Genomic DNA, 25,070 nt, shown 5'->3' with positions numbered 1-25,070 from the left:
ATGCTGAAACTCATCTCGTATGTCGAGGTGCTAGAACATGCCCAGTTAGTCGAAGACCTTATCTCGACAAGACACCAACACATTGTCCGAGTCCATACACAACAACAATAGCTCTAACCTTAATAACCCATAAGAAAACTACTCGACCCAGTAAGTAGCCACCCTGATAAACGACCCGAGTTGCCCCTTCCCCTGCTCTACCTCCACTTACTGGACAACCTGCCCCACCTTCCAAACCATGCCAATATTGTGGTCGTTCGCATGATGATCGACCCTATCGGTGTATTAAGGACTGCCCTCAACAGTCGAAGGACGTGGTCAGACCTATAGCCTAAGGTCATGAGTATCACCTTCATGAACTCGGTGCCCTCCCCACTCCTGTCCTTATTTTTCCTTTATCCTTATTCAGGGTATTTATAGATCTAATGTCGAGACATATTGGAATGGATTGGTTAGAGACATATAGGGCGATTATTAATTGTGAGAGTAAAGTTATAACTTTGCGATCCCTAAAAATGAAATAAAAATTTACTTTTGTCATTCTCTAACTATTGAATAAACAAGAATATGGATGCTGATCTTGTTGTGTATTCCATTCCTACTGTTTCAACTTTTCAGAAGTCTTTTTAGAAGAACTACCCGATCTACCTCCCCCACGAAAGATAGAGTTTTCTATTGACCTACTTCCTAGAACTCAACTAATCTCAAAACCTACCTATCACATGAGTCGCATTGAGCTTGTAGAATTAAAAAACCAGCTTTCCAAACTTCTTGATCAAAAATTCATCTTCCTAGTCATTAACCTTAGGGCAGTCTTGTGCTATTTGTGAAGAAGAAGGATGGCTCCCTCAGACTATGGACTATCGAGAACTCAACTGGGTGACAATAAAGAGCAAGTATCCTCTACCTTACATCGATGATCTTTTCGACTAGTTATAAGGAGCCACAGACTTTTGCAAGATCGTCCTCAGATCGTGGTGCTACCAATTGAGAGTCAAGGAAGAAGGTATTCTGAAGATTGCTTTTTAGTGTCGATATGGACTGTACAAGTTCAAAGTTATGTCATTCGTATTAACTAATGCCTCTGTTTCTGGCATGCACTGAATCAATACGTCATCGTATTTATTGATGACATCCTAGTGTACTCTAAGAGCCCGAAAGAATATGTAGTCCACCTATCTCAATTACTGGGAACACTTTTTGAAATCAACTGTTTACTAAGATTAGCAAGTGCTCCTTTTGGTTGGATCGAGTCTCCTTCTTTGGCCATATAATTTTGAGTGAATGAGTTTCTGTGGATCTGACCAAGGTTAAAATAGTGATTAATTAGAACTCGTCCACCAACGTAGCTGAGGTACGCAGTTTCCTTAGTTTGGCAAGTTACTATTGATATTCATCGATGCATTCTCTAAGATTGCTGCTTTGTTGACCTGTCTAACTAGGATGGACATACCTTTTACTTAGGATTATGAATTTGGTGAAAGATTTATGAAATTGAAGCATCGTCTTACCTCTACTCTGGTGTTGATCCTCCCCGACAATATTAGGAGATTTTAGGTTTACTGCGATGCATCTCACGTCAATTTGGGATTTGTTTTGATGCAGTATTGTAGAGTGGTCGCATATGGATCCAGACAGTTAAAGCCCCATGAGCGTAACTACCCTACTTACAACCTGGAATTGGTGGCCATAATCTTTGCCTTGAAGATATAGCGTTATTTCTTATTTGGTCAACCTTTGAAATTTACACTAACAACAAAAGTTTAAAGTATATTTTTTTGTAGAGGGAGTTGAACATGAGACAGAGATATTGGATTGACCTCCCGAAGGATTATGATCATAAGATCATATATCATCCCGGTAAAAAAAATATAGTCGCAGATGTGCTGAGCCAGAAGGAGTCCGCTATGTTGGCCCAAACTATGGCCTCCAGTTGGAAACTATTTGATGTTATGCTGGCACTCCACCTCAACCACTATGGCAATGGTGCCTATCTCCCTCAGATCCAAGCTTTTCCTGATCTTTTTATGAAGATTTGGAAAGCTCAATCTACGGATCAAGAAATCATTAAAAATTTAGGTAAGTTTACTTCTGACAAGTTTTCTAATTTCAGGCTTACTAATGATGGGTTATGCGAATTCTAGGACCGTAGTTGGGTCCCTGTCACTGTCACAACGGAAGTTTTTGAGGCTGCCTATGCCTCCAAACTGTCCATTCACCCCAGAAATACCAAGATATACTAAGATCTGAAGTACCAATACTGGTGGCCAAGAATGAAAAAGGACATTATTGACTATGTATCCCAATATCTTACTTCCCAATAAGTTAATGAAGAATACTAGAGACCCAACAGTTTACTACATGGCCTCCCGATTCTGAAATAAAAGTGGGAGCACATAACCATAGATTTTGCCACCGGTCTACCTAAGACCTGTTCTAGCCGTAATGCTATTTGGGTTATTGTTGACAGACTAACCAAGACCCCCCACTTCTTACTCATCAGAACCACTTACTCCACTAGTAGATTAGCCTGCCAATATGTCAATGAAATTATTTGACTCCATCATGTTCCCTTATCTATTGTATATGATCGAGATTCTTGATTTACCTCTCACTTTTGGAACAGTTTCTAAGAAGCTCTTGGGTCTGAATTGTGCTTCAACACTTCCTATCATCCCCAAACTAATAATCAGTCTAAATGCACTATCCCGATGTTAAAAGATATGTTGCATACTTGCGTCCTCGAGTTTGGTGATAACTGGTATGAGTATCTTTCCTATGTGAATTTTCTTATAATAATAGTTATCATTCCAACATCGGCATTGCCCTGTATGAAGCCCTGTACGGTAGGCCCTGTTGTTATCCCATTTGCTAGAGCGAAGTCAGAAACCAGCATCGTTTGGGACTTGACTTCATCCAGGAGACTATCAAGAAGATTGCTATATTCCGTAGGAACTTGATCACCGCCTAGAGTCTCCAGAAGAGTTTCGCCGATGATCGTAGAAGACCCTTGGAATTCGCCGTTGGAGACCAAGTCTTCCTCAAGATTTTTCCATACAAGGAAAAAATGTAGTTCAGAAAAAGAGGGAAGTTGAGCCCCCATTATGTGGGACCTTTTCAGATCATGGAGCGTGTTGAACCCGTGGCATACCGCCTTACTCTGCCCCAAGAGTTTACGGGTCTGCATAATATTTTCTTTGTCTTCATGATTAAAAGGTACCATCCTAACCCTTCTCTTATCATTCTTAACCATGAGATGTAGGTGCAAGCTGATATAATGCACGAGGAACTACTCGTGGAAATTCTTGGTTTGACCGACAAGGTTATACACAACATGAGGATCCCCATGGTGAAGGTGTTGTGGCAGCACCACACTCCTAAAGAGGCGACATGGGAATTGGAGAGCGAGATGAGAGAGAAGTTCCCAGACTTATTCATGAAAAATTTAAGGGAAACAATTTCTAAGGTCGGGGGGAATATAATACCCTGTAAGCCTTTTTATTTAAATTATAATTGAGAAACCCCTATTTATTCAAGCCCTAAGGCCACTTGAACTATTTAAATTATTTTGTAATTTTTATATCGCATTTCATAAATTTAATTTGTATTTTTAATTTTATTTTAAAAATTATATTTTTATTATTTTTTCAATATTATTTTATTCTATTTTTTAAAAAAATTAGGAGAAAATACAGAAAAAGGGGTAGAATGCCGCAGGAAAGGACCTGTCCGTGCGAGCATCGTAGGCTGCGTGCGCGTGCGTGAGCGTGGCCAACAAAGGACATGCGTACTGTATGCACGTCCCATCCACACAGGGCATGAGGCTAGTCTGCACGCAAATTCCATCACGTGCAAAAAGGTAAATTCGCCCATGTCCCATCGTTCGTAGACTGACACGGCATCGTGCACCTTGTAAATGCACCATCCGTGCAGTAGGCCTGTGCATGGCCGACTGCGGAGGCGTGCTACTGCCTTATCCACTATATTGCCTCCCCTTGGACGCTCTATGCCGCTTTGGGCATGTGCCCCACTAGTTGGGTGGTGTGTTGTCGCCGTCTTGGGCAGTGTGTCACCGTCGTTTAGGAGTGTGACTCTATTTTTTGTGTCGTCGTGTCATTTCATATCATTCCTTTTCCATTAACTTTCTCTCTCTTCACCAGATTTCACCACTTAGCGCAAATCTAATGATCCTTATTTTTTATAAATAGGGACCTCTCCCTTCCCATTTCCTCATCCCTTCCATTTCATTCTTCCATCCTCCAAGAGCTTAGAGAGAAAGGGAGTGATCGAGAGAGAGAAGAAGAGGAGAAGAAGAAAAAGGTATAGGAAAAACTTCTCAAGATTTCAGTAAAAAATTTAGTATTTACTTTGGGCATCTTGATGAGCATTTTTAGAGTCAAAATTATGAAATCTGGAATTTATTATTTTGCATGATTATGTTTAAATAAAGTAAAGTTTACTTGATAAAGCATGTTATATGATCATACACTTGATGTTTTGCATGTGATTTAAATTATATAATTTTTGTGATCAATTGCTAAAATGTGAAAAGGAGATTAACTATGAAATGGTATGAAGAATATGTATCTGCATTGACATGTATAATGCGTTAAGTGTTTCGTTAGTTTTTTTATCTTTGAGGGGTTTTTGGTTTTTTCTCTCCCTATCTGATCTAGAAATACATGAGAGGACCACTCCTGGTAGATGATGGCATACCCCATGACGAGAGTGGTGACATGAATTATCTGTTAGCGATCACCTTTAGTTAAGTACTACAGTGGATATAGACTATCTGATAGGGCCACTATGGTTGGCACGATTGTGTCATAGTTTGGAAAGCTAGAAATGTATTGTTGGCAAATTATCGTTATATATCTTATCTGATCATTCCACAGAGGTAGTTAGAAATCCGTATCTGCCCTCAGTAGAAGGAAGTCAAAACGACTTCATGAAGCAAGGCATGAAAATCTGATTATATAATGATTTATTTAATTTTCTCTATTATCACCATGATTGAATTAATTATTATGACTATGACATGATAGATATGATGTTTTTTATAAATAAATAAATTATTTTCATAAATTAATAAAGGACCCTGACGTGACCCCTGATCGTAAGTGTTGATGACATAATTACTCACTTTTAAAATCTTATGATGTTATTTAAATATTATTTTTCTTACGAAGTATATAGAACTCACCCTTTTCCATCCCCCCCAGATAAGGAAGATAATGAGAAACCGATCGCTGACTACCTCTTGAAGTCTATGAGGATCCCGTGGATCCAAAAACTTTGAGTGCATGACTTGTCTCGCACTCTGATGAGTCCATTCACATAGTGAAAGAAGTGGCCTTTTTATATTTTGATATTTTGTATTTTGTCGCTACTTCTAGCCTCAGTTATATATGTGTAATTGGAACTCATATATTTTGGTAAGATTTGTAATAATTTGCTCCGCTGCCTACAATTATCTATCATGCACTCGTAATCTATTTTTGTATCTGGTACCCTTATGCCTTAATTAGCATTTGGGATGTCACATCCTAAGTATTAATTTTTGAAAGACACCCTCCTATCAATTATACCTTAGGAAAGTTTGAAAAGAAGAAATGCGGGACAAATTTCCTTAATTATTTTTAAAATATTTTCAAATTTGGAGGACCAAATTTTTATAAGGTGGGGGATTGTAACACCCTGAAGCCTTATGCTTTAGTGTATAATCAAAACTCTATTATTTGGGCTGAATAGCCATTTTAAATTTCTATTGGTATTTAAATTCTTAATATTTAATTATTGATATTTATGTATTTTTAATTTTATTTTTATTTTATTAAATTTAGTATTTTAGTTTATTTAAATTGTTATACTTTATTTTAAAAAATATTTAGGAAAAGACAATAATAATAATAATTAATTAAATAAAGGAGAAAAGATAGGAAAACTAAGAAAGGGAGAAGATCCCCCAAAATCCATGGTCACGTCATACCCACGGCCATGTCCCCCATGCTGCGTAGATCCCACCGACAACCCACTCCACCTGCTAGCCATATCCCACTTGGATGCCCGCCATGTAGTGCACATTTAAGCCTTCTCCCTCGCCTATTTTAAGTTTTCTTTTCCACTTCTTCCCACATTTCATTTTCTTCTTCCACTTTCACTTTCTAGAGAGAGATTTTAAAGAAAAAATAGAAAAGTTTTAGAGTGGAAAGAGAGAATTTTGGAGAGAGAAATAAGTAAGAAAGAAAGAGAAAAAGTAGAAGTTTAATGAGTTGTGCGAGGATTACGATAAGTCCTTCATTTTCCTTCCTAAAGACTAATTTAACTTCGATTTCGGTAAGGGATTCTTTAGTATTTTTACCTACATTTCTAAATGCACTTTTTAGTTAAACTAATTTGTGATATTGATGATTTGATGAATGGATTTTTGTGCTTATTTTGGTGACTAATCATTTGGATATGAATATGTGAGGTATGATGCAGAATGGTTATACCATATGATGAAATGACTAAAAAGCATGAATTTCTACAAAGATTGATGTTTATCTATGTAAATATAAGTCATGGTATTATTGAACATGATGATTTGACATATAAATCTCTATGGTCATTGATCGTTATTTATTTATGGAAATATTGAGCACGATGTATAAAAAGTAAGATGATTGGTAAATGCATGGGGGTTTGACCCTTCGCCTTACCTTGGTAATGGTGAAGATGGTTATTCTAGTGGATCTTAGCTCAAGAGGATGACCAAAAGGTCAAGTCCGGGTAAAATGGGCCTTCAGACTGGATAAGTGAAATGAGCCTTTGGGTTGGATATGTGAAATGGGCCTTCGAGCTGGAAATGTTGTTGGATCCCCCATCAGATTCGGCAATGGTTGTGTTAAACATGTACTGTACAAACGAAAGGAATATGGAAATTATTATGAACATGGAATAAGCAAGTGAAAAGAATGAAAAATCCGTTCAACTATTATCTCTAAAGGGTTTCTATTTCTCCCTCATCTGAATAAATGTTTGTGAACCTTGTGATGATCAGTGTTCCCTCTACCGAGAGTGGATACCTGTTAGGAATATATAGGGCCATTGTGGCAACATATGGCTGTGGTCATAGTTTAGATGGAGAAACAAAAATCGCCCAAAAAAGGGTCAGTGATTCACAATGGTAGCCGAGGATCTCCTATGCCCTCAATGGATATATGTTGTAACAGTTTCACACAGAGGTCGGTAAAAAACTTAACATAACACATATATGACTAAGAATACTATTTTAAACTCTATGATGATTTTGTATGATGGTTCTTTTATATATTCTGAGATTACTGAGTATGCTATTTATTTAATTTTTATTGAATATTTGACATGTTCGGATATGCCTAATGTGACATAATATGCCTACTTATAATGTTGATTAATGATGCTCTCTTCTTGGTTACAAAACTGTTTCACTAGATTTTCTTAAGAAAAACAAAGGGTTTTCTAAATATTTAAATTTATTCATCCTGCAACGGCTCTTTAAAGTAAAAGATTTATATTAAAATATTGTTTAAGTTGTGTACTTTTTAAACCTTAGCCGTGTGGCTTAAATATTATTTCCTTTACTAAGTTTACATGGAACTCACCCACCCCTAATCCGTGCCCCCCAGATGATGTGGAAGTTGAGGATTTGTTCCCCCAGTTGTCTCTTGAAGTTTGACTAGACCTAATCACAGATTTTTTGAAATTCTTCAGGACAAAATTCGAGTACAATAGTTTATTTTGCAGTCTAATGTAGTACTTTTTAAGGATTTTATTTTTTGTATTTAATACTTAGGATTATCAATTTATGGCCTTTAATGTAAGTTTTAATCTTAGATTACTTTATAAGGGATTTCTAATTTATGCTTCAATGATAAACTTGTTATTAGCACTCGTAACTATTTGGTAGTTGGCTCCCTTTTACCCATTAGGTATTTGAGATGTTATATTGATGTTGGTGGGAACTCAAGCAGACCACTTTACCCACTTCTATCACTTGAGAAGAATCCTTAACAACATTCAACGCTGAGTATCTTCCAAAACATATTTGCCACTAAAGAGAGTTGGAGTTTATACAACTTAGATAGGGGAATCTATTAGTCACAAATTATGCTTGTAAGTTCATAGAGTTGGACTGTTATGCTCCAGAGGTCATGAAAGATGAGGGAAAAATGACCAAGAGGTTTCAGTGGGGTCTCCACCTAGAGATCAGACGTCAGTTGTATGTATTAGAGCTCCGTACATAAAAGGAGGTGCTAGCCAAAGCCTAGATAATTGAGAATCACATCCAAAGTTCCACTTCAATAGCGGATAGTTCCAAACCCTTAGCTCTATACTATAGACTCGCACTAGTAGTATCGAGCTAGTAGAACAAAAGGCCTAGGATAGTGCCACTACTTCCTCCTCATAACCCAATGACAGGACATGATCATAACTACCAGTACTACGGTAAAAATCATGGAACTAGACTATGTTATTATCACAAAAATATATGTTTCAAATATGGTAGCACTTAGCACATGGTCCGCAACTACCCAGAGTTCAAAGGATAAGCTAGACTAATGGTTCAGGATCGTGTATTTGCCTTACTGCCCAATATGCCAATGCAACTCCAGATATTATCCAAGGTATGTGTTTTATCTCTAAACATCTTATTAAAATTTTAATAGACTCAGGATCCACATATTCATTTATATCACACACATTTGATTAGTATAAATGTCAATCTAATTCCATTCCATTATATGTTAGTAGTATCTACTCCGGTAAATGGTGTGTTATATTTTGGTGTAAATATATGATAATTGTATCACAGAAATTACTAATAGGGAATTAGGAATAGACCTAATATTGTTAGATATTAGAGATTTTGATATAATTTTGAGAATGGATATATTAACAAACTGTCATGTTACGGTGGACTGCTACTACAAAAGAGTTGTATTCAATATCCCTAATGAAGAGTCATTTTCTTATTAATATTCTTGCAATTTTAGTTAATGCATATGAGAATGAATCAATTTAACCTAATTTTCTAAAATTAACTCAAAGCTTTCTTTTGAGAATAGGTAAGCCAATATAAGGGATTAATCTACAAGACATCCCTATAGCTTGGGACTTCCCATATGTTTTTCTAGATAACCTACCGGGGTTGCTGGTAGATTGAGATATAGAATTTGCGAACGACTTTCAACCAGATACTTATCCAATCTCAGTAGCTCTATATTGAATTGTTGTTTCAAAATGAAAGAATTAGGGAAGCAAATTCAAGAACTTCTAGACAAGGGCTTCATCTGGCACACTGTGTCACATTAGCATACAAGAGTCACATTCACAAAAAAAAAATGGACACTAGTATTGTGCATTAATTACAGAGAACTAAATAGGGTCACCATTAAGAACAAGTACCTTATCCCAAGAATTGATGACCTTTTTTATCAGCCTTAGGGTGTAAGGGCATTCTTAAAAATTTACCTACATTCGAAATATCATCAACTGAATGTCAAGGCTGAAAACATTCTGAAGATGGCTTTTCAGATGAGATATAGACACTATGAATTTGTTCTCATGTCGTTTGAATTGACCAATGCGCCTGCAATATTCATAGATATAATCAATAGAATCATCATATCATTTTTAGATCAATTTTTTATAGTGTTTATTGACAATATTCTATTCTACTCAAAGAGTAAGGAAGAACATGTCTAGCACCTGCCACAGGCTTAGAAGGTTCTTAGGGAAAAGAAACTATATGCTAAGCAAAGCAAATGTTAATGCTGGACAAACTGAATCACATTTATGGGACACGTAATATCAACTAATGGGATTTCAATGGATCTTTGCAAGATTGAGATAATGATAAATTAGTTTGTTCGAAGTTTGTTAAGATTGATCGGATATTACCACAGGTTCGTGTAAAGGTTCTTAAGTATTGCAGCTCCCCTATCACAACTCATGAAAAAGGATGTTAAGTTTGAATGAAGTGAGACATGTGAGAGAAGTTTTACAGAGCTTAAGAATCAATTGACCACCACACCTATATTGATGCGAGAGGGTATAGGAGGATCGAATCAATTCTTGAAACCCACTCAACATATGCAATACCGAAACTATAACTACCTAAAATTATTTTAATTGAATCTGCAATCCTAAAAGGAAGGTAAAAACAAAGACTAAAAAAATAAAACAAGGAAAGAAAAATGTCATGGACTTACCGATAAGTTGATTCCCATTTCTTAGCTCAACAAGATTTTTAAAGACTCATGCTTCCTAAAGAACTTGAAGAAGCTAAGTTTAGCAAAAATGTTACAAATAAGAAAAGCCGAAGCTCTCAAGAATACTCTCAAATTAATTATCAAAGGTTATGTTTACATCCTAAGGGTAAAGGTCTATTTATAACATTTCCTAGACAATCTAGATGAGTATAAAATCTTGAGATAATTTAAAAAAATAATAACCTAGATAAAATTCTATCTTAATATAAATACACAATAAAATAATTATTCTATCCCAAATAAATTAATTAAATAATTCTAAGAGATAGACTTACAATAAAATAATAAATAAAATAATCTAATGCTTATCCCATGTGAATTCCATATAAAACACATGAAAATTAATTTAAACATGTGGAATTTTTAATTTAAAACATGAGTAATTAAAAAGTGGATCCCAAAGCCTTTTAAAATTTTAAAATAATAAAATAAATAAATAAATATTTAAATAATTAAAAAAAGGGGAGGGCCGATTTTGGGGCAACCCAATCGGGTTGGTCGACCGGCCTGCATGGGTTGCGTAAGGCGAGCCCGCAGGTTGGGTCGGGGGCCCATTGGGCCAGTTGGGTTGGTTCCTGGTCTGACTACTCGGGGCGTGCGTGTTCGGCCCATGGGCTTGCACGCACGCAACTGAATCCATGTGTGAGGACTATAGGCCTCTTGGTCTATTTGGGTGGGGTTGCTGCCCAGCCTGAACTTGCATGCGTTCGGGCCTTGCAGCATATATGCCTGTGGTGCACGGATGTGGGCCATCTTCCTCAGGCGTGAGCTGCCATGGGTGCAGCATCTTTGGGTCATGGCCCATTTTGGTCATAAAGCCTTGAGCTCTTCTTGAGTTGGGCCCAAAGCTTGCACTTCCTTGTGATTCTTTAAGCTCATTAATCTTACTTGGGCCTTAAGTCTTATGGCTTGGACAAACTTGACCCATCTTTTGGATCCCAATTAGGAAAGCGTTCAGGGATGAAATTATTTTCTTGTTCTGGGCATTCCTCATTGATACAAGATTACATCTTTGGGACTAATTCTAGGATGTGTAGGATCACACCATATATTGATTCTATTAAATGGAATGAGGGGATACACAGTGTACAGTGATATTTCTTATTAGGGATTAGGTTGTGTATTGATGCAAACATGGATGAGTCATAATGTATAGATTTAAACAACTGAAAACACATTAACAAAATTATCTTGCCCATGACTTGAAACTTATTGTGATCATCTACGCCTTGAAGACTTGATGTCATTATTTGCACAGGGAGACTTTTGAGTTTATATAGATCACAAAAGTTTGAAGTACATTTTCACCCAAAGAGATCTTAACATTTGCTAAAGGCATTAGATGAGGCTTCTGATTGACTATGATTGCAAGATACTATATTATCCAAGTAAGGATAATATGGTGGCATATGCCTTCAATAGAAAGAATACAGATATGTCAGCTCATATGATAACTTTAGAGTGGCAATTAACATAAGTCATGTAGGAGTTACAACTCTAAGATCAAAAACATGTTACATATATAGCCCATTTAACAGTTCAGCCTGAATTAGTCCAGAGAACTAAAGAAACTCAGTTGATCAATCCAACCTTAGTAATTATCAGAAGGGACACATAATAGAGTTTGAAGTTGAAATTCAAAATCTTCTATGATTGCTTACTCAGATTCTAAGGTAGGTTATGTGTTCCCAATGTTGATGAATTGAAAACAAATATTTTAATAGAGGCTAATTATTTAATGTTTATTATGTATCCGAGCAACACAAAGACGTATCAAAACATATGATCCCAGTTTTGGTGGAATGATATGAAGAATAATGATATGATCCTGGATGACCAAAATTTAATTCTAAAGATGAAATCCTGCATCAAGGAGGAACCTCGTGGAAATTCAGACTCCTGTAGAATAATTACCCATCAATTTGCTCCATCACGAGATCTTACCCATGTAGTACAACTGATGTGACCCTAGGAGGGCATTCTAGTTACTCAGGAGGCAACCATCAAATTTTGCGCCAATTCAGAAACAAGGCCCAGAAAAAGCATGGACTAAGGAAACGAAGTCGAGATTTGAGACAAGGCCCAATCCCATGAAGCCCAAGGATCTAGTTTATGCAAGCTTAGATCACGTAAAAGGATCATTGATGCCATCAAGATCGAAAAGCCTTATGGGCTACTGAGACAACATCTTTCGTGATTGTGATTGAATGGTATTATATGAAACAATAAAGAATTTATATGAATATATATTGGTTGTGCTTGTTGAATATTAGGAATTAATTATAATATAAAATGTGTATATGAGGAGAGGTACTTCTCATGTGATTATGTGCAATTAATATGGTTATATTTTGTATTAAGGAGGATAAGAATGAATTTAGATTTGCATAAGTGAAATTAAATTGTAGAATTATGGTTATCTCATGAAAGAATTGAAGTATATGTGAATTGAGGATAATAATTTAGTAGATCGACATAGCGATAGTATGAATATTGGATGTGAGGTTTATGTGCAGGTTTGATGTATGTTATCTCTGACAATATATTCTCACTGAGCTTGTGTTAGAGTAAATGTAAAAGAATCGAATCAGCACATTATCTCTGATTTTTGGATTAGAGTTTTAAATTATTTTCACTAAATATTTATGACTCGCTTCTCTTTATTATTTATAGAACAGGGGAAGGAAGACCACGCCAAGGGATCAGGACTGTGAAAACTTGTGAAGAACAAAAGACGGAAAGACACTTGTTTATGTAAATATAATTTTTCAAACTTTAAAACGTTATTTAACATTTTAGATTTCAAAATATTTTTTAAAAAATTTGAATACCCTATAGTATATTTTAGTTGAATTACATTAGAATTTACTGAGAACATGATAATTACAATAGAAAATATGGTTGTTAATATTTATTATGATAAATGAATAAAAGGTAGTAACCATAATTGCTTATGAAAATTTGGATGGTTACAACTATTAATTTTTTTGTAGGCTGTGTTAATTTTGACACTTGACTAACTTTGATTTAGACATCTTTGCAATTTATTTATTTATTTATCAATATATTTAAAGATATACATAAAGAAATGTTACCTAATATATATAAAACTCATAATTAATGAGTCACAAGATATGTGCATATATAAAATTACATATTTAAAACAAATAAAGCAAAGTATGAAATAAGTGATATACTTCACTCATTATGCATATGATTCATAAATTTTTAATTTTACTTGAATTAATCAAATTTGATTAATAAATATTTAATATTATATTTTTATATTATTATTTTATTTTTATTATTGAGTTAATTATGTTCTAAATGCTATTTAAAATTATATAATTTTTTTTATTCACACTTACGTTTTATGATTAGTTTTAATTAATTATTTCAATATCTTATAATATTTTTTAAAATAAAAAATGAATTGACGGAAAGAGTAATTAGTAAAAAATAAGAATTAAGAAGAATATAAAGTTTTAGTTTTAATAATAGAATGGATATAATAATTGAAATAGTCATCTGGTGCTTTAAGTTTCTCTTACGTCTCAAGAAAAAGAAAACGTTTCTCCTTCCAAGAAATTTTCTTTAAACAAAAAAAAACGTTTCTTCTGAATAACTAAAACTTCAAAATCTCAGACCAACACACTATAATCACCGAAGTTAGTAACTATCGACGTTGGCTTTCTTTCTCGGGTTGTTTAGAATGGCATCGGCACGAGATTTCGAGTCTCTATCATCACCACAGTCTTCATCATCATCACCATCAGTTGATGCTCAGACGACGCAAATTGATGGCGGAGATTCAGAGGAGGAGCAACAGCATCAGGTGATGAGCGAGATCCACCTTGGATGCCCTCCTTGCACTTCTGGCCCACACATCTCCCGCTTCACCATCTGCCTTCCACCTAGTACGAGGTCTTTCATTCTTCTCTTTCCTACTTCTCACTACATCTGATTTTAATATTTAATTTGATTACCAGTTGGTTTATCCTCTCAATTATTTAAAAGACTCAAGCCCTAGATTGGAAATTTCTTTTCAAAACTTAACAACTCATGAGGGTGTTCATTGAAATACTGGCCGTGAAATAGATCATTTTAGTATGAAGATGATAATCATTTGTATTTTTTTTGTAATAATTATCTTAGAAGTTGAATGCAGCAGATGCAAAGAGCTAGTTAAAGATGAAAAAATTCATGTGGTGAACGAGCCTATTAGGTTGGATGAAGATGGGGACCTTGTTCTACCTAGACGCGCCCGCAACCGTAAGTTCTCTGTTTTCTTATGCTCTATTTAATTTTCTTAACATCAGATGTCTCTGAGTTTCAATTTGTCTTGGATTTCACTTAAATTAATATGCTAGTTGAAGTGTCTTTCCACGCACCTGAAAGGGAAGACCGAACTTTCACTTAACTTATCTGTCCTGGGTTTCAACGAGTCTTTCTAGAGATCTTGTGTACTCGACACTTTGGCCTTAGAATCTCATCCATTCTGGTGAAGATCAAGTTTTCTCTTAACGACATTGTGCCAAAGAGAATTCAGTTTCCAGGAGAAATCTCCATGGTTATTTAATTAAAAGATACAGATTTTTACAATGAAGAATCCAAATGCTAAAGCCGCCATCCTGTTCCCTAAGGCAAGACTTCTTCTAACTAAGACTATGTTTGGCTTCAGCTTTTATCTACAGCTTTTGCAGTGCCAAAACACTGTGCAACCAAACGGGAAAACTGAAAATGCTTTTCTTTTTCAAAACCGCTTCTGCTTCAGAGAAAATATATATATAGTTTTCTAAAATTAACTTCACATAAATTTATTGAAAATATTCTTGATTTTAAAATATTGGAATTTTATTAATATTTGGCAATTTTAATTTTATTGAAATATTAATCATAATTTTATTTAAATATTACAGTTTTATTAGTATCTGGAAATTTAATTTTTAAATGTAAATAAAATTTTAATATCTTATATTAATACGAGATATTTTATATTTATAAAATATATTTTTACTCAAAAAATAAATAAGTCAGTTAATTATTATTTAAGAAATAAGTACTTTTTATATAATTTTTTTTTATCATTTCAATATTAATAGTTATTTACACCAAATGCAACAACTTGTGGTTTTTAAGACAACAATACTTTTTATAATTATTTTCACAAAAACAAATAGAGATTCTTACGAAAAGTACTTTTGGTGAAAAATTATTTTAAATAAAATTTTCACTCATAGCACAAGCATATCCCGTGCCAAACAGGGCCTAAACTCTATTTCTTGGACTCACTCAACCCAGACCAGAGGAAAGATTTAAGTCACTTCCTAAATTCTGTCAGCCACACCTCTAGGGATTTTAGAAAGAGAAAGGAAAAAAAGGAGGGATTGCAGGAATTTTTCTTTTTGGGGGGTTTGCTTGATGCCAATTACCAAATATTTTAAAAGAAAGTTGGGGTTTGTCTCAATTAGGGACAAGAAAAGTTGGGTCGGATAATGAGCAAGGGTCAAGTTTGTAACTGTCATCACCATAGATATGTATATATATATATTATATAAATTTTATCTTCATCTTGCATGATGGCGGTTGGGGCAAGGACTCTATTGTGTGAAATAATAGGTTCTTTATATTTTGTGGAAATAACTTGTGGAAAGAATCTTGCCTCAATTTAGGCCAACTCAATTAGGGTACTTTTTGGATTATATCTATCTTTATTTGTTTGATTAGGGCTGATTCTTCTGGCTGACCAATCAACCTTCAATTTTAATGAATTATGTCAAAGTAGAGACTAGAAAATTTCTTAAAAGAAGGACCTGTTTGTTTAGCATTTATTCATTTGATAAATTCTGAAGAGTTGTTTTTCAAAAATCTAAATCTGCAGAATTATCTTCTTGTTTTCTTGTCACCATCCAGCATTATATCACATCATCAATTCCTAACGTTGGTTTGCAGGTGAACCCAGCTATCTAAAAATGTTGGTTCAGCGTATATGCTACATCCTGATATCTATTCACTTTTGCCTTTTAGGTTTGGAGAGCAGAATTAGTATTATCTGATTTTGTATTGCATAAAATGTGCATTTCATCTGAACTTGATGGAATTGTGTCATTAGAACTTGGTGCTGGAACAGGTAAACAATATCTGCCACCTACTTTGGTGCCTTTTTCTACGCATGTGTTATGTTTTCCATATAAATATTATATGGTTTGAGTCCCATGCATGTATTATCATTTCCTAGCAATTTAAGATCTTTGGACAGGTAAGACCGAGAAAGCTTGCTGTAAATTTTACCAATAATTACAAGTTGCAGCTTAAGCTGCATGTTTTCACAATTCACACATTCAACAATATGAAGTGTAGAGTTTTTGTTAAACATCAGCAAACAAGATTATCTTAGACTCTTATCTTCATGCATATGAATAAAAGTATCAGCTTATAAGAAGTTGATAAAACTTACTGACAAATTCGCAATCATATTTCCTCGAGCATAAGTGGAACAAAGAATAAGAAAAAATTCCAGTTTTCTAATTATAGTTGTCTTTCAATGTACTTGTGGATGCATGAATCCCAAGATTTGCATAGACTATTGTCTTAGCCGTTTTATTGTCCAAGGAGCTCATGTCACATGATTATACATATGTTATAATGTGCTTTATTTTGCTGCATTTACCCAGGGTTGGTAGGTATGCTGCTTGCTCGTGTTGCTCAGACAGTGTTCCTAACTGGTATTGCGTGAATGTAAATATAGAATTATTACCTTTAAGTCTATCCTTGTTTGTTTACTATAGAGTTCTTATGCCAGCTACTTGGGTGTTAAATTGCTTTTGCTTGAATACCAATGGAGGCTTGATTGCTGACTTCATCCTCATTTCAGTTTGTCAACAAGATTTTTCTCCTAATTGTGACAGACCAAGGGGATGAGATCCTTGACTACTGTGCCAGGAATGTTAGCCTCAATTCTGGATTGTTTAATTCTCGAGCTGCTGTTCATGTGCGTGAACTCAATTGGATGGATCCTTGGCCTCCTAAATCTGTTTCGGACAACATCGCATCCCTGAAAAAGTCAGATATCTGTTTCGGACAACTGTGCTATGGGATATTGTCCAATTTGGTTTCTATGATGATAGTAAATATTTAAAAGTTTATATACAGATATTCTTGGACCTCCACAGAGTTCGAAGAAGTTCAGGGAGCATCACTGGTCGTTGCTGCTGATGTAATTTATAGTGATGATCTGACAGATGCACTTTTCAGTGTTTTAGAGAGATTAATGTCGGCAGGTTCAGAAAAGGTACTAATTGACAATAAGAATGATTATGACTAGGCAGCAGATAATGTTTTATTTGGATCAGAATTGTTAGAATTATGCTACATACAAAATTTTATTTGGACAGGTTGGTATAAATCTATCTTTTTCTGGCTGAGAGATGCACTATATTAAGGGTTTTTCATTGAAATTATATTCTGCTTTTTAGAATTTTGTTCATGATACGACAAATAAGAGAATATTAGAGAGAGTTTGAGTAGCAAACTAAATATAAATTAGTTCCATAAAAGGATAAGATCTTCTTGTTATAGTATCTCAAAAAAATTTTAGTTATGGTAGTCGACTGTGATTAGTTTTATAGGGAGATTTTCCTGAAACTATCAATCCGTTTAGGTAGCTGATTTCTATAAGAAATTAGATTCTTGTATCTCCCTCAAGGTGGTTTGAAGATGTTGAGTAAACCAAGTTTCAAAATTAATTCTTCAAAAGTTTTCCTAGATGACGATTTGGTAAAAATATCCACAATTTGATGGAAAAACTAAATGTACTGCAAGGATAGTGTTCCTAACTCTATCTTTTCTTTAACAAAGTGTCTATCAATTTTCACATGCTTAGTTTAATCATAGTGAAACGACTCCTTTGCAATGTTTATTTTGGATTGATCACTAAAGATCACTTTTATAGAATCTGAAGAAAGAATTCTCAATTCATCCAATGCTTTTTGTAGTCCCATTTCTTCACAGATACCATGTGTTAAGTCTCTAAATTCAGCCTTAGTACGATTCCTTGATACTGCTGATTTTTTCTTACTTCTCCAACTAATTAGGTTTCCTCAGATTATATACAGTATGTAGAGGTGGATCTTCTATCAATTATAAAAAAATCTAGTCTGCATCAGTATATATTCAATTTCATGATTGGTGTTTTATTGAAAAATTGTTCTTGTCAACTGTCATTTCTTGAGAATCAAAAACACTGCCTCCATAAGTTTTTCAATTGAAGTACTTATGAGTTGACTTACCACATTAACAACAAGATTTTTGGTCAAGTATCAGAGGTAATCAATTAACTCAATATATGTTGGTACCTTTGTTTGTCAATTGGAGCACTATCAATTTTACTTTCTAGTTTAATGTTGGGATCCATTAATGTGTCTGCAAACTTGGATTAGCATTATAGTCTCCTTCAGAAGATTCAACACATATTTTCTTTGAGAAATTGAAATTCCTTTTTTTGATCTAACAATTTCTATTCCCAAGAAATATTTGAGATTTATTAGGTCTTTAATCTCAAATTCTTTAGTTAAGACATTTTCAATATGAGTATTTCCTCCGTGTCATTCTTTATAATCCTTTATTGTGGGATCTATTGGTGTGTTTGCGGACTTGAATTAGCATTCTAGTCTCCTTTAGAAGATGCAGTACATATTTTCTCGGAGAAACTAAGATTCTTTTCTTTGACTTAGTAATTTTCATTCTTAATAAGTATTTGAGATTTGTTAGATTTTTAATCTCAAATTATTTAGTTAAGACCTTTTTTTAATGAGAATATCTTGTCCATGTCATTCTTTATAATTATTACATCATTAACATATGTGATGATAATTTTATTTCAAAAAAAAAAAAACATATGTGATGATAATTACCCTTTTTTCCTAAAAAATCATGCTTGACAATATAGTATGATTTGAACTTGTGTTGCCTGAAGTATTCAAAATGCTAGTTCTAGATCTGAATTAGATTCATGAATCTAGTCAGGTGGTTGTATCTCTTTCTCTTCTTGGTCTTGTACCTTCTAGTGTAAACCTAAAGTTTAGGTTCTCAACTGTAGTGAGTAGGTTCAGGCCCAAGTGTCTCATCTTTATCTGTGTGTTTTGGGGATTGAATAAGTTTAGTTGGAGGTAGATAAAAATATGCAGTAGTAGAGTTTTGGGATTCTTGTGTATTCTTCTCCTTTTGAATACTAATATTGTAGCATGGTTAGTTTTCATGAAGGTGACATCCATGGAGTTAGAGAACTTCTAGGTGACTGATGAATAACACTATATCCTTTTTGGTTTGATAAATATCCGACAAAGATACAATTTATTGATTTTAGATATAGTTTGCTTTTTTGCTAGTTGTCTATGTGAATAAAATTTGAATAATTGAAGAATTTGATAGGTAGGATAGATAGAAGTCGAGTGGTAGAAAAGTATTAAAGCATGACTTGGTAAGGTGTTTGGAACTCAAGGATCAGGGAAGACAATGTATTAATAAAGTAGTTTACAGTTAGAATGGCTTCCCCGTAGAAAAATTTTGGAACTAGTGTTCTTCCCTTCGGCTATCCAATTTTGTTGAGACATGAGTTTTGATGAACAATCTCATCTTTTTAAAGAAACACACCCGATTCTTTTTCAAAGTTTTCTTTTCGCATTGTTTGTCTGCAACACTTGTAGTTTGGTTTGGAATTGAGTTTGGATCATATTGTTGAATTTTTTGAACATATGAGCGACTTTTAATTTTTTTTTCCATAATTTTTTTATAATCATGTAAAAAGGATACAAACCATTTAAAATCAGTAATACTGTGATTCTAGATGGTCCTTAGATATCAAGCAAATGGTATAGACGCTTTGTAGAGCAACGTGAGATATGTAGTACGGGTATGTTTTGACAATTAACATATTTCGTAATGAAATTTTTTCATATTTTTATTTTTGAATAAAGAAGGAGAAGTTGTTAAAGGTATATAACGTTTAAGTGTCTTAGTCAATAGTACCATAACATAATTGTACTAAGATTATCTAAGTTAGACTATTTTGAGACTCAATACATATTGTTTTATCAGATAATCTCCTGAAAAGTCTATTATCCTTGAAGAGAAAGAGTTCAAAGTACACCTTAGTATTCCCAATTGATCTCATCAAATCCAAATCTTGAAATTTACTTAAGTTTGAAGAAAATTTAGCAATATAGTTATGATTTTAAGCAAATTTACTTACTCTAAGGTTAACTTATTTGAGATGGGGATCACCTATTCAGACAACTCTTAAGTTAGATTTATCCACTATTTTTATAGTGAGGTTCTCATTATATGGATTATATCATTGGAATAAAGTTTTATTTCCCATCAAGTGGTGGGTTCCCCTTGAGTTAAGAATTCAAGTATCTTGACTTCCTGAAATAGTATTGAGAGCATTAAAGAAATTAACTTTTTGGACTATTATCCCTGCTCTTATATTGTTATTGATGGAGTATTGATGGAAGAACATTTTTTGGAGGGTTTCTATTTGCTCTTTGTTAAATGGGTATGATTCCTTGGTGGAGACAATTTCATCAATAGGGGCATGCTTTTTCTTACTTTCTTTATCCGTGGCTAATATTGTGGTCTTCAAATTAGCTTGTTTTCCATTAATTTTCCAGCAATTATCACAAGTTTGATATGTTTTTTTGCAGTGGTCACACCAAGGCCTTACTTTTCTTTTCTGGTTGTTTGAGTTGGGATGAGGGTCCTGAGTAGGCAAGATAGAGTTTTGCTCAATGATAGGACTTATAAAACCTTCTTCCAACATTACCTTTTCTATGCTTTTTTTTCTCATTTCTTGGGAAAATACTTCGCTAATACTAGGTAATGGTTTCATTTCCAATATTCTTTTCCGGGCTTCATATTTTTATTTAGTCTCGTGTTGTTTTGGAGAAAAAATATAAAATTTATTTTTTCACATCGTTTATATTGTTACATCTGGGGTACTTGTAGAATTTTTAACATAAAGATTAAGAAATTATTATTCTAATAGAATTCTAACTACATGAGATAACTTTTCTCATAGAATTTTAATTACGTCATCTCAACTAATTAAATAATAAAATATTTTAATTAACACTCCCCCTAAAGATGGTGTAAAGATATCATACATGCACAATTTGTAAATGAAGTTCCGAATAACCGTTTTGCGTCTAGCAAAGACAGACTCGCGGAGGAGCTAGAGAAAGGACCAGAGAAGACCGGTTGGAACAACTCACGTGCAGAGGAAGCGGATCTGTGCTGGATCGCGAAACCAAAGGCGGACGCGCGCCGAAGAGCCAGAAAAGGCTGGTTGGAGTGGCTCGCGTATGGACGAAGCAAATCTGCACCAGTACCACGAAACCAGAGGCGGGCGCACGCGTAGGAGTTAGAAAAAGGATTAGAGAAGGTTGTTCGAAGCAGCTCACACTCGTCAATATCGTGAAACCAAAGGCGGGCGCGTGTGGAGGAGTCAGAAAAAGGATCAGAGAAGGCTAGTCGGAGCGGCTCGCGTGGTGGAGGAAGCACATTTGCGTTGATGGGACACAGTGAAAGCTTAGTCGACGAGACACGCAACAGCTACATGAAGGCAGGTCTGGAGAGGCGTGATTTGGGCCAGTTCACGTGCAACAAGGCCAGATCCGTCCTAATTGGGATGTTCTTGTGGTGGTTCAATGATTTTCCAGGCCGGATATGGTTTTTTGCCGGTGCGTGTGGCTCATGCACCTCTGCTGCTGGCAACGCATGTGGCTCACACACTTTTGTTGCTGGCGGTCGGCGAAACCGGGAGGAGGCCAGCAGTGAGTCTCCAACACTGTTTAGGATAGTGATGAGAGTAGATATGGATAAATGAGTACTAACTCTCCCTATTTTGCTATTTTAGGGTTTGATATTTGGATTTGATACCATATTGTTTTTGGAGAAAAATATAAATTTTATTTTTTCACGCCCTTTCCGTTGTTATACTTGGGTTATTTATATATTTCTTAATCTACAGATAGAGAAATTACTATTATAGTAAAATTCTAATTACATGAGATAACTATTATCATATAATTTTAATTACATTATCTCAACTAAATAAGTAATAAAATATTCTAGTCAACACCTTGAGAAATTAGAAAATCTTTTTTTTTTTCCAGAATTCCTCTATACCATTCTGCATCATTGGATAGTTTCGCGCAAGTTTCTCAAACACATAGATCTGTTGCTAGTGATAGGTGAGCAGATTGTAATACTGGATTATGGATAGATCTCCTTGCAGCACCTGGTTTACACGTGTGCCAATATTTTTCAGATGAGTCTATCATGCAATCAAATGAATTGATTGATCTTATTGAGAAATCGATATCTTACTGTATGATTTTTTGGGACCAAAACAAGAAACAATAGACAAATGAAAGGGTTCGGTCCAATTTTAGTGGCCTTTCAGGTAGGAGCCAGGTCATGGAGGATAGATTTAATGGTAGAGATTTTCGATGTGTTTTCTTTGTTCATGTAGAACTCCTTGGCTACTTTCTAAATTTCGTGCATCGTCCCACAATAAGAAATTCTCATTGATATTGTTTGTCATGGAGTTAATCAACCACGGCATGACCAAATTATTTTCACCCTTCAAGTTCAGAATTTTGGGCCTTTGGCACTCGATTGTCTGATAAGGTATTCTTCTCTTTTTCCACAGATAAACATCTTAACTAATTGAGACCATTGGATGTATTTGTTTTGTTTAGTTTGTGAGTGGTGATCGGAATTTAAGAAGCTTTTGATTCGGGTGGTTTGATGAAAATAATTCCAATAGACCGAAATGTGACTTATGGGAGGTCATTGATTCTTGCTGTGACCATTTTCCTTGGTAATCGGCAAGAAATAAAGAGTTCTAGAGTTCAGAGATCTTGTTTTGATACTATGAAACTTTGTAATTGAATTTTATTCATAATATATTTAATTTACAACAGGTAGATATGAATAGGAAAAAATTAGAGAGAATTTAAGTGTGAAACTAAATACAAATTAGTCGTATAAAAAGAACAGATCTTTTAGTTATGCACGTTGACAATGATTATATCTTCTTAGAAGAGTTTCCTGAAGATACCAATTTGTTTGGCTAGCTGACTTCTACAGGTCAGATTCCTACATTCATCAAGAACCAAACTGTTCCTTCTCTTTCTTGAAAAGTGAACTAAGATGTTGGCTTCTCTGGTTGTTTAATTAGGTTATCATATCTCATTGATTAATGTATTTCTCAGTTTACTTAGTTGGCTACAAGATGGCATTGCTTGCGGCAAAAGCTAGAATAACTGGTTTCTTCCAATTACATGTGCAAGAGAATGTTAAAAATTTAACTGTCTTGTTGATTTTAGAGAAGTGAAGATCTTAAAATTAGCCAACCTATTCACAGACAGCTCAAGGTTTTTTTATAATACATTTAAAGCATTAGAAAGAGTTTGCTTTTAAAAGCAAGTCAGGTTCAGTCACATGTAGTATGCTTGGCGCAATGTGACTTGCTAGCTTTGAACTTGACTATTGTGAATTTAGATAATGCATTGCTATGCTGATAGGCCTGTTTTTTGATATGTCAAGATGTATGTATGCATTATTGTGATTCGTTTAATTTGGATTAGGATATGATAATTAAAAAAGAGTTATTTGAGTCTTTTCTAATATTTGTGAGATTTTGGATATTGATTTGCTTATATTACTCAAATCAAACTTAGTGGAGCTAAGTTTTCTCAAAAGTTTACGAGCAGAATGTGAACTAGAGGTTCAAAAGCACATAGGAGTTCCAACAGTTAAGTGCACTCATTTCCTTCTCAAAAGGCAGCATATCCAATGTGAATGTCATCTAGTTGTTTACCTTCTCCCCATCACATAAAGTTTATCAGAACGAATCATTTAAAATATATAGCTCCTTTCAACACTTGCAATAATGCAAGTATCAGTTTCTTTCCTCTGTGTTTCAGGTGTTGTACTTGACATTGGAGAAGCGGTACAACTTCAGTCTTGATGATCTTGATGTTGTTGCTAATGGCTATTCACGTTTCAGAGGTTACTTGAGGCTGGAAGGAGGTAAGCATGCTAATGGCAATGCAAGTAGGTTATCATATTTCTATTGTCAAGCTAATGGCTTTGGGATTTGAATGCTATCATGCAGAACACGAACGCTTCCAATATGGAAGATCTCCTTGTTTTGTGGGTAAATGCATTGATCTTACACAAATTCCTCAGTATGTAAAGGAGTACGAGAGAGGACAAGATGTTGAGCTTTGGGAGATTAGATACAACAGAAAGAAACAATTGTAGAAATCTAGAAATTCTTGCAACAGTGATTAGGATGTAACCCGTGCATGAAGTTGGTATGCTTATGCCAATAGCATTGCTGTGTGGGTTTGTGCTTTTTACATAGTAACATTAATATTTCATACTTTTGATTTATTTCTATTTTGTTCCTATGTAATTTCTAGATATTAATTATTTGATATGTAAGCTTGGTCATATTTTACATATTAGATGCATAATTAAATTAACTTTAATTGTATCTTCTATTTCACTATCACAGATTTGTGTTCCCACTTATTTATTGATGGCCAAACTAGGAAGAATACATAAGTTTCTCATATTCGAGATTTGGTGGTGCTCCTTTCTTGGACCCAATAGCAGATTTGTACAAGTTGTAGCAGGAAAGTCATTTGAATGAATATTTTACGGCCTTTGATATATTGTTAAATCGAGTTACACTATTGTTGG

The 25,070-nt window shown here is 34.5% G+C and overlaps 1 protein-coding gene across 9 annotated transcripts; it reads left to right on the top strand.

The window, feature by feature from the left end:
- Nucleotides 1–13,845: 13,845 nt before the first annotated feature.
- Nucleotides 13,846–24,861, top strand: LOC110824326 (uncharacterized). Of its 9 annotated transcripts, none has more exons than XM_088222042.1 (9): nucleotides 13,846–14,212; nucleotides 14,451–14,567; nucleotides 16,177–16,247; nucleotides 16,323–16,425; nucleotides 16,970–17,020; nucleotides 17,204–17,357; nucleotides 17,448–17,586; nucleotides 24,287–24,392; nucleotides 24,478–24,861. In XM_088222042.1, exons 1-9 carry the CDS (start codon nucleotides 14,008–14,010, stop codon nucleotides 24,624–24,626), a joined length of 1,095 nt encoding a protein of 364 aa, XP_088078168.1. In that variant the 5' UTR covers nucleotides 13,846–14,007; the 3' UTR covers nucleotides 24,627–24,861. The 9 variants fall into 9 exon arrangements, with proteins under 9 accessions (XP_088078168.1, XP_088078171.1, XP_088078169.1 ...); XM_088222043.1 differs by having other exon boundaries at nucleotides 13,847–14,219; nucleotides 14,464–14,567; XM_088222044.1 differs by having other exon boundaries at nucleotides 13,848–14,219; nucleotides 14,467–14,567.
- The last annotated feature ends 209 nt before the right edge of the window (nucleotides 24,862–25,070 follow it).

The sequence above is a fragment of the Carica papaya genome, chromosome 6 (genome assembly GCF_054855325.1).
Source record: "Carica papaya isolate Zhongbai chromosome 6, ASM5485532v1, whole genome shotgun sequence".
In the NCBI taxonomy this organism is placed as follows: Eukaryota; Viridiplantae; Streptophyta; class Magnoliopsida; order Brassicales; family Caricaceae; genus Carica; species Carica papaya.
Note: the sequence above shows the minus strand (reverse complement) of the source record. Positions and strands in the feature narration are given on the sequence as shown.

Coding starts and splice junctions, on each gene's coding strand:
- LOC110824326 (XM_088222042.1), top strand. CDS start 14,008: ATGGCATCGGCACGAGATTTCGAGTCTCTATCATCACCACAGTCTTCA. Junction 16,426..16,969: donor AGAACTTGGTGCTGGAACAG/GTAAACAATATC, acceptor GCATTTACCCAG/GGTTGGTAGGTATGCTGCTT. Junction 17,021..17,203: donor TCAGACAGTGTTCCTAACTG/GTATTGCGTGAA, acceptor TAATTGTGACAG/ACCAAGGGGATGAGATCCTT.